This window comes from Aedes albopictus, chromosome 2 (genome assembly GCF_035046485.1).
Source record: "Aedes albopictus strain Foshan chromosome 2, AalbF5, whole genome shotgun sequence".
Taxonomy (NCBI): Eukaryota; Metazoa; Arthropoda; class Insecta; order Diptera; family Culicidae; genus Aedes; species Aedes albopictus.
In genome coordinates, this window is record NC_085137.1 from 46,209,423 (window position 1) to 46,226,213 (window position 16,791).

The 16,791-nt window shown below is 38.0% G+C and overlaps 1 protein-coding gene across 1 annotated transcript; it reads left to right on the forward strand.

Moving 5' to 3' along the window:
* The first annotated feature begins 567 nt into the window (after positions 1-567).
* On the forward strand, positions 568-14,006 carry LOC115265508 (uncharacterized). Its single transcript, XM_029870951.2, has 7 exons — positions 568-847; positions 1,082-1,640; positions 1,696-2,154; positions 2,214-2,627; positions 13,209-13,366; positions 13,435-13,590; positions 13,677-14,006. Exons 1-7 carry the CDS (start codon positions 808-810, stop codon positions 13,796-13,798), a joined length of 1,908 nt encoding a protein of 635 aa, XP_029726811.1. The 5' UTR covers positions 568-807; the 3' UTR covers positions 13,799-14,006.
* Positions 14,007-16,791: the final 2,785 nt, after the last annotated feature.

The following is a 16,791-nucleotide window of genomic DNA, read 5'->3' on the forward strand; positions in this document are numbered from 1 at the left end:
CTCCCGTCCCTTTCCTGCTACGGTACGAGATATGGGCATTAATGAAGATAGACTCAAAAACTTTCTTTTGTGCTGCGAACAATTCTTGATGGGAAACAGACGCATGAATATACTTAGTTTGAGGTAGGAAAAGCGATTGCTGTAAACAAAAAATGTGGCAGACTTCAGTGGGCTGGACACGTTGTGAAAATGTCAGAAGAAATTATTGGGACCAGGTACGAGTCGGCAACATCTTGGGCGGCCGTGAACGCTCTACACGCAGTTGAAGACGATCTGCGAACCATAGATGTTCAGAGAAACTGGAAGAACATTACCAAAACCGACGAAGATGGTATTTTACTATAGGCTCGGCGCTGGAGTAAAGTTACTTTTTAGTTAACACAGTATCAAGGTAGATAATCTTTCAATTACTTCTGCATGAATTATGGATTTTTTTCACTCATAAGACTGCGCGTCCGCATTCCGCCGTGTCTCGTGTGCCCGTACCCTAGCATGCAGTTATTTTGAACTGTCGCATCTTATCAGATAAGAACTGTTCTTCAAAACTGATAACGAATCGCTCGTCGGGTTCGGAGGCGTTGTATGTTTTGTCTCCGCCGGTGGAGCAGTCTATCGGGAACCTTAGAGCGAAAGTATACCTAAGTAAATTCCTAAGTGATATAATGTGATTTTTCTCCAGTGATAAATTCGAGTCGGATATCGAGCATTATGTTTGTGTAGGCTTAGCGAAACCCGATTAGCCATATACTGGATCAGAAGATTTTCACCTCCGAATTCAAAGCGCAAGCTGATTGAATCACGCGAGTAATGGCTGCTTTCAAGGTGTTAAGTGGATTTGCGATACTAGGTGAGCTCCGGACAAGGCGCAATTGAACACTTAATGGACGTGTTGGGAAAAGTGTTTCGCGAGGTGTCTATTTTTCAATAAAAAATCAACCGGAGATAAGATAACTCTGTACACGGTTAACAGCACCGAAGTGGGCAACAATAAGATGTTCGGGGGAACGTTCGATGGCACCTCGCTCTCACATCAACTTTCCGTATCGAGTAATCCCTAGTCTCTATTTGTGTTACATTACAGTTTCGCTGCTGCAGTTGTCGTTAGGTCAAGAGCTGCATGATCTGCTGCAGGACGGAAGTGGGCTGGGGGATGATGTTGTGACGCCGTCCCTAGTGGACGATTACGTGATCTGTCCTCCGGATGATGGAAGAGTTATGAATGTTTTGGAAAGTGACGAGAATCGAGATGAGACGGATTATTGGTACGACTATGATGACTTATATCCAGCGAGAGCAGCGGCTGATGATGATCAGGCCATTTCTAAGGAGAACGCTACATTGATAGAGCTGATTGATGACGATCTGCTGGCAGAACCAACACAGGAAGTAAATGATGAGTTGAACACGGCAGAAAATGAAACGGCATCCGATGTGGTTGAAGATGAAGAAGCTAGTGGAGACGTTGAAGATCTTGACGGATCTATCCAGTTGATCAGAGCACCTGAGATCTACAACCTTCCGGCTTCGGAGACGCTTGATAACAAGTTTAACGCGTTCACCGAAGAACATCCGGAGGAGATTGTCCTGCTGTCACCAAACTATCCAGAACCTTACCCGAATGTAGTCAATAGTTTTGAAGAGTATGAGATTCGTCGGCTCTTATTAGGATCAATAAAAATTTAAGTTTATTTCTAGCTACGCGGTAACAGGCGGCATCGGAGTGCAAATTACCATCCACGACGTCGACCTGGATCACGAATCGGACTTCCTCTTCTTTCGGGGAGGACCGGTCACCGATAAGGCAGAAAACGGCCCAATCGTGACGGGAAAGATTACGTCACCGCTACGGTTCCTTATTCCACACACTACGACCTTCTCCGTTCACTTTGTATCGCAGCATGACCCGTCGGCAAACCAAACCCACAAAGGGTTCCGCTTGACGTACGCTCCGTTCGGTACCGTTGCATCCCCGACCACTCCGTCCACAACGGAAATGATCGTTCCTCGAGAGGAGCTTCAGTGGGTACGGCGGGAGGTTTCTATCAGCCGAAACATGATGGTTTCGGTCGATATGTGGCCCATGGTGAAATCAGCCCTGGCGAACGCATCCAACGCGTACGTCGAAAAACATCAACTGAAGTACCAACCATGTCGGTAAGTTGAAAACTTTGATCAATGATCTTCAGCCCAGTTCTTATGAGTGTCTTCCACAGACCTGACGACATTCGAATCCTGGCCCAGAAGTGTCCAGATACCTGGCCCGGTTACGAGGAATGCGTAAGTCTGGAGTTCGCAGTTCCCTTACGTCCAATCGTGGTGATCGAGGAGGAGCCCGAAGGTCTCGCACTTGACCATAGGGGTCCATTGGCTCTGGCAAAAGGTTTCATCAAGTTGACAACAACGGAAGAACCGGAGCCGGAGTACCAGCTGGCAAAGGGGAACCTAGAGCGCATGTGGGACGAGTTTGGGGCGCTAGCTTTGTCCGAAGTGGGCATTGAAGTGTACAAGATGCCAGAGAATGCTGCGGTGCTGATGATTTGGATTGCCATCAGCGTTTGCATTTTGGCGGCGTTCATCTTTGTGCTCTACAGCATCTGGAAGATTGATTTCTTCAAGGATTACAGAAGGTAAGCCTGAACTTCAAACATCAGAATAAGTCTAAATTCTAAGACTGAAATTAGTATTAGGCAGACGTTCATTAGCAGTGTGCCTTAACGGTCTAGTGCAGGGGTTCTCAAACTTTTTCAGATTGCGACCCACTTTGGATTTTTATAAAGTTTGGCGACCCACCAGCACGTATTTTCATAAAATACTTAAATTTGGAAACATTTTATCACTTTCATAGGTTTTGACAAACTTACGTTGCGTAGCACTCAATCTTAAGACAAAATATTGTTTTTTAACTTATACTGCTCCCTTTGAAGTTTGAAAAAGTCTAAGTAAGATTAAGATGCCCAAATATTGATCTTCAATAAACTCTTAGTCTAAAGAATGTTGAGAGAAGTTTCCAAGTTTCTTATAATAATGTTCAACCAGTTTGAGTCCATGCAACAGGTTTAAGGTATTCTTTTACACATTCCAGAAAAAAAAAACAAAAAACATACAATTTGGACGAAGTTTTTGAAGATATAGTGGCAATTTTAAATACTCTTGAAATTTTAATCATATCCTTATACATATTTTTTATTTACATTTTCATTGAAATAACTTTTCAGTTGGTCTGACTTTCGTAAAACTTCAGATTATCGCCATTCAGTAGAATTTCTCCGGAGTTCAGCTTTACTGAGGTTCGGTCAAGGTAAGGTTTCTAGTCGAAGTTTGGCAATTTTTATCTGTTGTTGGTGCTTCTATTTTTTAAAATATGCTGCTGTACTTCAATCTTACTGAAAATGCGCAAGCAACGATCATTCTTTTGTCCAGAACACAAGAAAATAAAATTTTACCCTAATCTTAAACTTTCTGATTGAAAATTCATAGATTCAAAATTTAGAAATGTAGAAATCGAATTTCTAGATAAAAACTCTGCCGATTCTCCAAGGGAGAATTTGTAAATTAGAAAATGGCTAGCAATATCATTTGACATAAGTTTTTCAAGACATTTATTACAATATTGCCCAAGCCTTCGCGACCCACCAAAAATCAGTCTGCGACCCACCAGTGGGTCGCGACCCATAGTTTGAGAAACGCTGGTCTAGTGACAAACATACGAAATAATTTACCTAAATAACAAATAGGTAATCAAAAATTAATATTTACAATAAGTTGCGAAAGAAGGAATTAACCGAAGTAACCAAAAGTTCGGATTCCACATAAAGAATGAACTCAGAAGTTCAAATCTGGTTTCACCTTGATATGTTTTTAACTATCTTTTCAAAATTAGCTAGCCTCACAGTTGTTTATTTTGACTTAGCATTCCTATCCAGTAAGCTCTTCCATCAACAAATAGCTTTTCATTATTGTAGCAAAAAAAGTATAAGTTTCCCTACCATCCTCCAGTGTAACGATTTTGCATCTAAACTATTTCTGTTGATTGTTAGTGTTTATAAAACCCCTCCCCCCGTCACATAATGTGTTAATCCCTCCGACTAAGTATGGTTAATGAAGTCATCAAATATTTTTTATACAATCGGCTATTTATTGTTTATTTCTGAAGCGTCATGTACAGGGTGCGGCAGGAAAAAATGCGAAAAGTTCAAGGCACTATTACACGCTAAATATGGGATATATATGACTATTTTTTCATGACAGTGTATCAGTCAATGTCTATATTCTAGCACTGAAAAATAAAAATAAACATATTTGATGTTTAACATGTGATAATGTAGGCCTAATAAGCGGATATCAATAAACTGCGCGCCCAATGGTCATTAAACAAAATTACTATAACAGTAACTAAATTAGCTCAAATTCGATGAACAACCAGACCACACTGATCCAGAGCCATGTAGTTTCACATACCAGATGAAATAAGTACATATATTTGATGATATTGTAGAGAAAATCAAAAATTTTGTTTTATCAGATGCGAAATTTAGCGACCTGTGTGATTTTCTGTGGTTTGAAAATTCTGGTTGTCTTCATCTTCAGGCGCCGCCCTGTAAAGGTTAGTAGTGACCAAAATGGGAAATTTTTTAATTAACTTTTCAGAAAACTAGCCTATTATAGATCATGGAACGTTGAAACATAGATTGGTTAATGTCAAATGGACGAAAATGAGGTTTGAAGTTGAAAAACACTTTCGCATTTTTTCCTGCCGCATACTGTAATGCTATTGCAATTTGATGGATTAAGCAGGAGCTACATATTTTAAATCTAATCTTATCTCATCTCATCGTAGTCACTGCAACGTACGAAAGTATAAACAAATCATAGGGGATCACAATCGATGTTCAACCTTTTTGATATAATTTGTATTCTTTTGTTGACCCTTCAAAACTAATGGACGCACAGACTATCCAGATGACTAAATTTATCTGTTTTGTATGACGAAAATTCGGCCTTCGTCTGCAAACTACCTGAATTCAGCTGGTGACAAAGCCCATTGAAAGCCTCGTTCGCAATTTGCTTTCATTTTTATACAAAAAATTTGTTTCTGCGAACAGAGACGAACCAGCCAAGGGCTGAAAGTCTCTTAAATAAAGACAAATCAATCAATTATTTCTACGACGCTTTGTCCTTGAGTTATGATTTTTCTAAGGAAAGGCTTATAAAGGCTTAAAAGGATATTTTTTCACAAAATTGACCATAACTCAAAAATGAAAAAAAGTGCATTCAAAAAATGTCAGCGTTAATGCTTATAAAACCACCTTTTCAAGAATATTTTTTTTTGAAAATTTTCCACGAGTTCAAGCATAGTTTTTCCGGCTTTTCTTTACAATTTATCTCAACTGTGAAAAATTTTGTGGAAAACTTTTTCCACTTCATATTGTTTTTTGGATTCCTAAAAAAAATGTTTTATTTTCTTAAAAAAAAACTGTGTTTCTACGATGCTTCGTTCTTCAGTTATGATTTTGCAAAGTTAAATATGCTCTATTGCATTCCTTAAAAACCTCCATATAGGGTCTTGTACCATTTGGACAGGTGTACCTATTTTGGGCACTTGCCGCTATAACTAAGTCAATTTCAAACCGATTGATTTGAATTTTTGTACAGAGTTAGATTCTGTACGTGCCTAACTCTATACAAAAATTCAAATCAATCGGTTTGAAATTGATTTAGTTATAGCGGCAAGTGCCCAAAATAGGTACACCTGCCAAAATGGTACAAGACCCTATTTTTTCAGGATTCATTACGAGAATTTGCCCAGGAAATCATCCATAGGTTCCTTCAGAAACATGATTTTTAAGAGAATCTAAGATTTTTCCAGATTGCTTCAGAAAGTTCTACCAAAAATGCTTCAAAAATTCTTCCATGGATTAATTTAGGAATTTCCCAGGAGATTCCTTCACAATTCTTTTTGAGATTCCCCTATAAATTGTCCAAGGGATCAAGGAAATCTTCTAATAAGAACTTCTACTAAAACTAACCGAAAGACTCCTTCAGAAATTACTCCAGGAATTCGGCCTTGAAATCTTAATAAATACTTGAGGTAGATTTCTACGGCTTCTTTCTAAAGCCAAGAGTTCCTAGAAATTTCCGCAGGAGTTGATACAGAGAATTCTTCTGGATTTCGTCCAGATGTTTTCGATATTTACTCAGCAGATAGCTCCAGTAATTCATCCACGGATTCTTTGAGAAATTTATTTAAAAATATTTCCTAAAATACGAAATACTCTTTAAAATTTCTCATTTTTTTTCAAGAAATCTTTGCAGACGTTTGTCTATGCGTTTCTCCAGGTAATCATTGAAGAATTTGATTAAATCCTCTAGAAATTTTTCCATTAATTTCTTATTTCTTTTTCTAGAAACTCCACCAAGGATTAATCGAGAAGTTTCTCTAGGAAGTTCTTAAGAAATCCCGTCTGGGATTTTTTCGGATATTTTTCCAGAGATTTTTTTTAAAGGTATATGTTTCTACAGTGATTTTATTGATGGTTTTTTTTTTTCACTTTCAAAAATCTTCCTGATCACGGAAATCCTCAGGGTTCATTCAGAAATTTGTACCGTGATTCCTTCTAAAATTCCTTTGATAAAATGTTTTTCCTATAGAAATTTCTTCTGAGTTTTGAATTTTTTTTTCAGGAATAAGGAATTTTTCAGAAATTCTTATAAAAATATGTTTACAAATCAGGGATGGCTTCGGAACAGAGATGCTAGATTTTTCTATCAAAAATCTGTATCAATACAGATTGTTCTGCATCGTCGTATTTGAGGGTATATCAGACACCGAGAGTCCTAGATGTCGATAAAAACTAACAAAAATCTACTACTTGTTGACGGGTTTTAATTTTTACTGGTATTAATTTTCTAAAACATGTGTAAAAATATAAATTCTTTAAAGTTTAAGCAGAAATTTATAAAGTTTTCATCAAATTTATTAAAAATAACTTCAAATGTTATGCTTCCTAGAAAAATCTGTAAAACATTTTTAAAATCTGTATTTTTCTTTACTCTGTATCTTGTCTGTGTACTGTACAAGGTCAAAAATCTGTATTATACAGAAAAATCTGTATATCTGACATCTCTGCTTCGGAAATTTTCCCTAGGGTTTGTAACTGCCGACTAGCTCAATAGGGGAGCCTTCCTCAGAGCTTCTGAAACAACACCTCAGGGTCGGCTTGCTTCTCGACCACTTATTTATTCACGAGCAGGGAATCTTCGCACTGTCGTACATAAAAAAACGTCACATTTCATTATTAAACATTTATTCCTGGGCTTTTCCGGCCTCTTCTCCATACTTTGCGACATCCTTAATACTACTCTAAGCTGATCTTTCCTTTTCTTATCGGGGCCCCTTCTACTTTCCACCTTTCACCACCGATTTTCACCAGATCTTCTACGATGGTGGTCTTCCAAACTTTGCCCTTCGGCGTCCTTCGGGGTAGCGATGGCGACTTTCAAAGGCCCTTGTATTCTTCGGACTGCCGAGTATGTTGACGGACTCGGTTACGACGTGACTTGCCAGAACTGCCCCAACGTAGAGAAGGGGGGAGGGGGGTTGGATGGTATCCTTCTGCAGTCAGAACCGAAGTTCTGACCAAAAACAGCGGGGCTCTGTGAAACCGAAGGATGGCATTAGAGTTGAACTGCGTGTTGAGCGGACCAAATTACCTGTTGACCTTCTTCGCTTTGCCGCTTTTCACTTATCCTTCAACTCTTTCTTGGCGGGTACAAAACGTGTCGAACTTCCGCACTACTTCAACCTTTCAGGTTGGCGATTGTAAGTCACAATCATGATCATAATGGAGTGCAGTTGAGTCCCTGACCAACTCCAAGAATTCTTCGGAAATTTCTCAAATGATTTCTATTGAAATTACTTCAAGGTTTTTTTTTTGGAAATTTCTCTTTCGGTACCATCATACATTTTTCCAGGGATGTCCTTAAAGATCCCTGCAGAATTCGTACAAAGATTACTCCTGGGATTTTTCAGAAGTTATTCAAGGATTTGCACAAAAATAACCGAAGAACTATTCAAAGAATCCCTGAAAGAATTTCTAAGAAACCCAGGAGGATTGTCTCAAGAAATCCCTTCAAAACTCCAAAAATATGTAAGGAAATTCTGCTGAAACAATAAAAAAAATCCTGGAGGAAATAATTAGAAACACTGAAGACTAAAAAAATAAGGCACCGTTCACAAATCACGTAACGCTCTAGGAGGATGAGGAGTAAGGCGCTGAACATTACGGCCCATACAAACATTTCGGAAATTTCATACAAAAAAGCGTTTTAGGTGAGGCGTAGGGACGTCAAAAAATTATGTTTTAAGGAAGCTGCCTGATGATGGAGCATCCTCTGCAGGCATTCATAGAAACTTTTCTTGAAAAATTCCATGCACAATGATAAGACATAGATTATGAAGTAATTTCTGCATGAATTGCTGAGAGCATCTTTGTAAAAAAAAATCTGAGAGCATTCCTGAAAAAAGTCTGAATTAATCCAAAGCAATGTCTTCAGGAATACCTGAAGGAGCAATTGGAGAAGCCTTCGAAGAAACTTCAAGTGAAATCTCTTTAAACTTTTTTTTAAGAAATGGCCAAATAAATGCCCGAAAAAATATCTGAATGAATAGAGTAACACCTTCAGGAACCTCTAGTGAAATACAAGTAAAAATTTAACAAAAAATGGAAAAAATCCGAGCTTTTAAAGGAACATCCTGGAGGATTTTTTGAAAGCATCTTCGAATTTTTGTACAAAAATTATCCTGAAATTGAATTTTTAAAGAAACGTTTTGAGGAATTTCTGGAGAAACTAGAAGACTTTTTTGATAAATTTCTAGAAAAAAAATCGGAGAAATTCCAGAGAAAAACTCCTGGAAAAAAATCGTCTTCAGGTCGGCTGTGCTAAAAAGTAGAAAAAAAATATGCAAGAACTGAAATGCTTAGGAGCAGGTAAGAAATTCAAGACGAACGCAATGAAGCCAATCTAGAGTGCGATAGTGTAATGATGTTGCAAATAAAGCTATGCGGAACAATACGTAACAATGAGCTAAATAGTTACAAAACACTAACATCTTAAGGTGACTCCCTGTGTCACTCCTATTTCAGCTCTTCTTTTTCGATTCTTATTTCTAACAATCATCGAGCGCAACAGTAGTGGTGTTGCCTTTTTACATTTGTTCTATAAATAAACAAACAAAAATAGCACCTCTTTGTTTCGCTTCCGCCAATGTAAACATTTCAAGATTGTTAATCATTTAAAGGCAATTCAAGCAGTAGACTTCTCTGTTTTGCTAAATAACAATGAAACATGTCTCAATATTACGAAAAACACCGAATTTTATGTGTAATAAGCTAAAAATGATCGAATTCTCTTAGTATGCTCTTCCGCTGTTGATGTTTGCAAGCAGCAGCAGTGTTGGCGTAGCAGTGTTGCAATACTACATTTTCCAAGACTGCTAGTTCTTGATAGAATCATTTTGAGAAATCATGCGAGAATCTTCCATTTGAAAACATCCTAGATTTTGTATAATAAATCCTCAAAAATCGCCAAAGAAATTTCTGGCGGTGTCCCTGGAGGTTTGACAACACGAACATACCTCACAATATTTCTATTTTTTATTTTTAACCTTGACGGGACCTATTTTTATTCTTAACCCACCCTTCCCACCAAATAGTTCATTGTGGCATTTGAATGGTCGCATATGCCATGAAGGTTCTTGTCTGCGCTTTTCGATGCTGGTAACTCTCTGCAAGTGAGTGTTCCCATCCCTGTTGGTTCTGCTGCGATATTGTCCTGATCAGCCGCTTTACTGTTAATAATCCATATGGTATCCGGTTTTCTGAGCCACTAGTTTGCCATTGGTTCACCTATATTATATTTCCTATAATGTGAAATAAGCTGAGAACATGACAAAACTATTCATAATTATATTAGGGTGCAAGATGATAAACGCCATAACTTTGTTTCAACTGCATGTATCCCTATGATCAGTTGGGATAACATTTTTAAAAAAATATACTTTAAGGAATAATAGGTTAAAGCAACTTTTCAGCCAACCCGACTAGATGGGCATTACAAAATTATAACAAGCTGTGTTACTTTGTTACAAAAAAAAATATAACAAGGGTTGTTATAAAACAAGTACCGTTAGTAGTTAAAATAACAAAAATTCTAACAAAGTTTCCACAAGAAAAGAACAAAATTGCAATAACTTTTGTTATGATCATAAAAAAAATATTACAAAACTTGTTACATGAAATATAATAGAATATAACAAAATTATAACAAATTGTGCTATAATTCCTTGGCAACCTTTTAGGGTAAAAAATAATTTTTATACTCATTTTTTGGGTAAATATTTTTAAGTGTGTTACTCTATTTTTAGAAAAAGTAGATAACATAAAAAATAGTTTCCAGTAAGTTATAAAATTTTCGGAATCTGAACAGGATTTGAACCAAGACATCTACCATCGGTAACAATCTGACGCCTCTGCCAATGAGGCCATCACAACACTTGTAAAGGGGCGGTGATAGAAGCTTTACTGGTTCTACGTTTTTCTAGTTTTCTCATTCAAATCCTTGTTTGTCAGACGCACAAGAGCGGGGTAGTATGACGTCACTTTGAGCTCGTTGACGTATGATAGACTGGATTTGTCGTTAGTGATTTCATTTTAATCTGTCACAATTATATCATATGCAGATATGATATATGAGCTGTAGGTATAAATTAGTTATATTCCACATTTTTTTTATTTTAAGCAATGAAATGGAATCTATCACATAAGGAGTCATCCATTAACTTTATCGTCACTTTTGGAGGAGGCAGGGAGGGCTGAAAATTTCCAATTTTATCGTGACGTACTTAATAGATGATCCCTAAGGTCGAAGCAAAATAGGTAGAATAAACAAATTCTATGTTATAATTGTTTAGTTCCACTTTTGCTTTCTCCATGTTCAATAATATTCACTACTAGGTTTACTTTTTGGCGAAATTAGAACAGCAGTACTGTTTTGGTATTTATTGTAGTCGATCTAATGTTTTCACGTGTAAAGATACGTCATTTGTGTAAAATTCAATTCAAAAGTATTGGAAGGCATAAAAAACGTAGTTCCATGTAACGGAAACATTGTTCGTCCGGTCGCAAATTGCAGCACATGCTATATCCGTCGTTTTAGATAGGATAACTTTGGGTATTATAGACAGCCTAAGACAGGTTTGTTCTATTCGTCTTGAGGGTTTTATCGGCCAAATTGCCTGAAACATCCCGGTCAACCAGTGAGAGATTTTCGATATCGATGGATATCGATTTGAATTGAATCGATGGCGAGCACTATCGTCAGATAAAGGAAATCCGAAGCTGGTTGATAGGGATTCTCACACAGAAATGATGCTTGTTTAAAACAATAAAACCCATGATTGATTTACAAACTGAGAATTCACATATTCCAAAGTTGTATTTCTTTGTTCTTATTTAGAGTTTATTGATAAAAACAACACATTATCATCATGTCACGTTACAAGCTTCAATCGTTTCTACAAAATGAAGTTCACAATCTTCCTATAACTTTCGAACTGTTCGTCCAATCAAGTGAGTGATTGTTTTTGGGATATACAAATGTGTTGGAAATAACATAATGTTGTTGATGGAGCATCGAATAACTCAATAATCTTCTTACTTATTGAGACTCATGAAGTTAAATTCCAAATATCTCGGAAACGGATACTTTCAGAAAGGTTATTACAGTAGACGTTCGGTCAGTGCACGTTCATTTAACGTCAGTTGATGATTTGTTGATACTGACAGGCGTTCCAGTTATCGGATTTTTGTTCGCTAAGTGAAACGTAAACATGTAGCAGTTATCGAACGTCTACTGTATCTTTGACATCCTACTAAAATTTGAAAACGGTCTGATAAAAAGTCCCAAACCTTTTTTCTCGTTGTTTACCCGACTACCTATCGCGTAAGAATACAAAACTAAGGTCAACAGAGAAGAAAGAAAAGCTAATGATCTGAAGAAGGGGAAGTTTGTCAATGTTTACTTGTTTTGTTTCACACCAGACAAGACTTAACAATTGTGTCACAAAACTAACTAATCTAGATTCTAGAAAATACTGTGCTGTTGCGTCAACAGGTTCTTCGCCACAGCAGAAAGTATGTTCTTTAAAACACTACAAAGCACTGCTGGTTTGGGAAGAATTTAGCAGATTATAACTAAATGATAACTCTGTTGCAGTTTTTTTTTAACATATATGACGCCGTCCCCAAATTAAGCGTCACTCAAGGGCGAGGGAAAAGTACAACTGAGCGTTACGGTCCATACAAAAATTTAGGGACTTTCATACAAAAAAAGCGTAACGGAAAAGGGGGGGGTTAAACCATGACTATTAATTTTGTTATAGGCAATTATTTTAATATGCATAATGTAACAAATGCTGTTATATATCTGTTTGAATAAATAATACAAGTTATGTTATAGTTTTGTTTTTAAATAATAACAAATGTTGTTACAATTTTGTTATGGTTATTCACATATACGAATCCTTCCAACAAAATTATATCAAACTAGCTGTCACCGGCAAACTTTGTCTTGCCTACTATGTTTTTTTGACGTTTCAAGTCCCTAGCCAAGCTCAAAACCCCGTTTAAAATGTATGAAACCCGATTTTCAAAAACACCCAATTTTCCCATGTTTTTTGCCTCATAAACCTTCCTTGGGTAAAACTAACAGAACAAAACTTAGATGACCTTAAGGACAGACTTGTTAGAATCCCAAGATGGTCGCCACAATGGCCGACTTTGGCACCTACTCACGATTTCGAGAGCACAAATCTCTTCGTAAACAAAACCAGCGCATCTGATCTTCTTATTTTAGGCTTATTACAAGTGAGCAAGAACAGATTAATAAAATGCACTGTCGTGTGAAGCTTGCTTCTTGAGATTTGTGCGTTTGAAGTTCTCATGCACTCTTGAAGCGGGATTTCAAGACGTTTGTCCTTAATCGGACCATCCGTTCGCAAGTAATGAGCGGTCCCACGTATGCCACTGCATTTATATATATATATAGATAGATTGTGTTATTTCTAACAACAGTTGTAATAATTTTGTTATAATCTTGTTAGGAGCATCTGGTCGGGAACATCAACTTAACAAATTTTCTCTCTTCCTCAGGATTTCTAAACTCAGCCGAGAGCCCCCGGATGAAGATCGAAGTGAACTCAAGAAGAAGGAATTTGATATATCCATGTTCCCATCCCCACACCAGATTGTGCCCAGCCTGTTTCCAACCGGCGATCCATATGGCGACCGCGCTGCGGAGCCTCAATATGGTACTTCTTGATTACATAATTTAGATAAAGAGTTGTATTTCCATAAACCCTTTTTCATATTTTCTTAGCCTACGACAATTCCACCATGAACCCATGGGCCGAAGACGGAAACGATCCCACCACGTTCCCGAACAACTCCTCCCACAGCTTGCAACCACCCAAGCAACAGGTGTTCGAACCACTTTCGCCACTGGAATACTCCCCGAGCATCGTGGACTTCAACGGTAAGTGACGCTCTCAGATAGACCTTGCCAAACGCTGCTGACTGGTTTCTTATTAATCCAATTTCGATTTGTTTTTACGACGGCAGAAATACCGGAAACTCGATCGCCCAGAAGGAGCAGGAACAATAATCCCTTTCTACCACCACCGCCGCCGTCAGGCAGCAGCAATGCAAGAGGTGCCGGTGGAGGAGCTGATGGTGGTCGGTAGACTTGGTGCAGCCGGTGGCGTCCAGTGCGACGACGACAGTTCGCGGTCGTTAAATCGTTTGGCATGTTAATTAAAAACGATTTAGTTGGTGTATTTTGAAGTTTCGGGATTCCTGGACGAGTGCTAAACTTGTGGTTTTCTTTTAGTTAATTTAAGAATATACTAAAATCACATTGAATAAACAATTTTGTGCAATTCAGTATCATAATTTCAATTTTATATAACTCATTTTGGTATCATAATGTTCAACTTTTCCGCACTGGTGCATTATGCAACTGAAATGAGTTGCATGATGAAAAATAGTTGCATAATGTTCATAATGCAACTCATTTGAGTTGCATTATTTATATTATGCAACCCGAATGGGTTGTATAATGAAAAAATCATTACATGAAATTTTGTATGTTACTCGATGCAAAACTGTAAAAATTGTACTTATTTCGTTAGTGTTTTATTACTTGAACTTGGTAGGATGCTTTTAGTTAATTTCACCGTAAGTCACTCTCTGCTCGTGAGAATGAAAGATGATTATTAGGAATGTTATCCAAATATTACAATAAGACGGAACTTCGACTCCAAAGTGATCATATTTCCAGTTTGCAACATAAAAATCAACGCGAACAAAAGTTATTGTTACCCTACTAAGAGGATAAGTTCGAAATTCAATTTTACCACGAGCCCAACCAAAACGGCGTTGAAATTAAATCTTGATACAAAGTGACGATCGGCCGGCGTTCAGTGCAGAGTGCGAATAAAATTTCGCGTTTCACATTTCATTGCTTCATCAACTGGTGAGTGGCCGGCCAGATTGCGACTCATTCCTGGATGGAGAGATCAAGAGTAAAATAAAAGCAAAAGAGTAATTATGCAAACCAAAATTATTGTTATTATTATGTGCATGTTTTGGGGCCGGTCTTACAGGATTGAAAAAGAAGTGCACTTACATATTTCTGGTAAATTGGATCAATTCAATAAAGGTGATACAAATTTAAATGGGTATGTATTGCCGAGGAATTATTACACTGTTATAGTTGATTGTGTTTTGCGGTAAGCTGGTGGTGATGTTCAGATTCGAGTGAACTGTTATGGTATAGGAAACTTTCTTTTTTTTTTGTTTAATATTGTGTTGTGTTATCATTGCAATGATAGCAAAATTCAAAAGCACTGTATGTAACACTCGTGAGCTCGTGTTATACAACTGTTTGTAGATTATTGTGTGCTCAAATGTGTCCATCAGACGGTAATTAAGAAATGTTGGGGCAATTTATTTTAATGCAATACATACATACACACTTTTATTTGTGAAACATCATTATAAGAATAACAAATAATCAACTAATTAACACTAGTACGCCACAACAGTCGGTTCTTGAAAGCAATCCTCGCCCACGTGGTCCGTCCATAGTGTTCTCTGCGCTCCGCTCCATTTTGGCAGGGTTGTCGTCTGGCATTCTTGCATTCTTCTGACTTCGGCCACCTCCGGGATGCTGGGTGTAGTGCGCCAAGAGCACGCTACGGCCCCTTTTCTAAAAATAGCATACACCGCACAAAGCAACAGCGACAAAAGCGTCACGCTGCAGCACCATACGTCGCGCATTCAACCTGCGATCTGGTGCCGTAGTTTTCCTGGTAGTTTAGGTCAAGAAGGGAGTAGCGACCGTCACCAACGCACTCCAAACACGTTTCGGCCACTCAACCTCTTCGTAAAGTCACGGACTCGAGAAGGACATCGTGACTGTGAAATTGCGAGTAGCGGTAGTTGCAACATCCCGCTCGCTCGGTCGTCGAGGTCATCGTCATCGACAACGTCAGCGGAGAAAGCTACGAAGCGTAAGCTTCGATAAAGCGGTGGGTACAAGCGGGTCAAGCATGCAAGTATAATTAGCACGGAAACTCGAAAATCCGTTCCAGATATCGTCCACAACCAATCACGATATGTGGAACAAGCTAGATTCCCGTTTACGAATATACACCATGAATTAATATCACGAAGTCGTGAACATAATTCTTCTGTATACCCGTAACGCCTGCGATCTCATCATCTCATCAGATTTTCTTTTATTTTTAACCACGGACATAACAACGTACGCCACTCAGCATTTTTGAGCAGAAGATGAGTTTTATTAAACATTTTTCACAAATGTACTCAATTTTAAAGAAAACTTACGGTTTTCGAAGATGCAGTGGTCTGACTGAGCGACTGAGCCAACATCATCCAACAATTACCACCATCCGTAGGAGAGCGAGCAAACTTCCGGTCGTGGATCTGGGCACACGATTTGTTGCAACCCGGGAACCACTCGCAGGTTATCCGCTCCAGAACAGCAATTCAACACAACTTTGTATGTCACTAATAGTTATATCAATAATTTTCACTAAAACATAAATCAAAATAATTCGGACACTTAACATCGCGACACGTATGTTGACTATCGAAAGCACGGGCGTTACCAACAATGACAGCGCGCGTGAATGGAGTTCCAATTATTGGGAACAAAATGACGAATTAGGCTTTCAGGATTCTTGATGCCATGATTTGAGTTCCTGTTTTTGAATGCGTTACTATATCAACAACAACATTGAGCAGGCGTGAACTGTGTTCTTAAATTTAAGAAACATATTCTCGGAAGCTAGTTATTTAAATCACGTTAACTGAATCACAAATATGATTGGCTTATTAGTTCCGATATTCATGATTTTTTGTTCTGGAAAATCAGAACAGATTTTTTAGCGTGCACGTAAAAGGGAAAAGGTAAAAGTGGGGAAAGACCAGGAACCTACAATTCTTGCCAGCCGTCCGGACAAGCAAGAATTGTAGGTTATCAAATTATTAGAATAGCGAATGCCCATTCTATAAAATTATTTGCTCATAATTTGGATAGTACGATGTCTTTGTTTTCGTAAGCTATGTGTTAGTCAGTGATGTTTAAGGAAGTTTATAGTACCCTTCACGTTGCGTTTCTTCTGGTTAGCGTCGTTTTGTAGTGTGTATC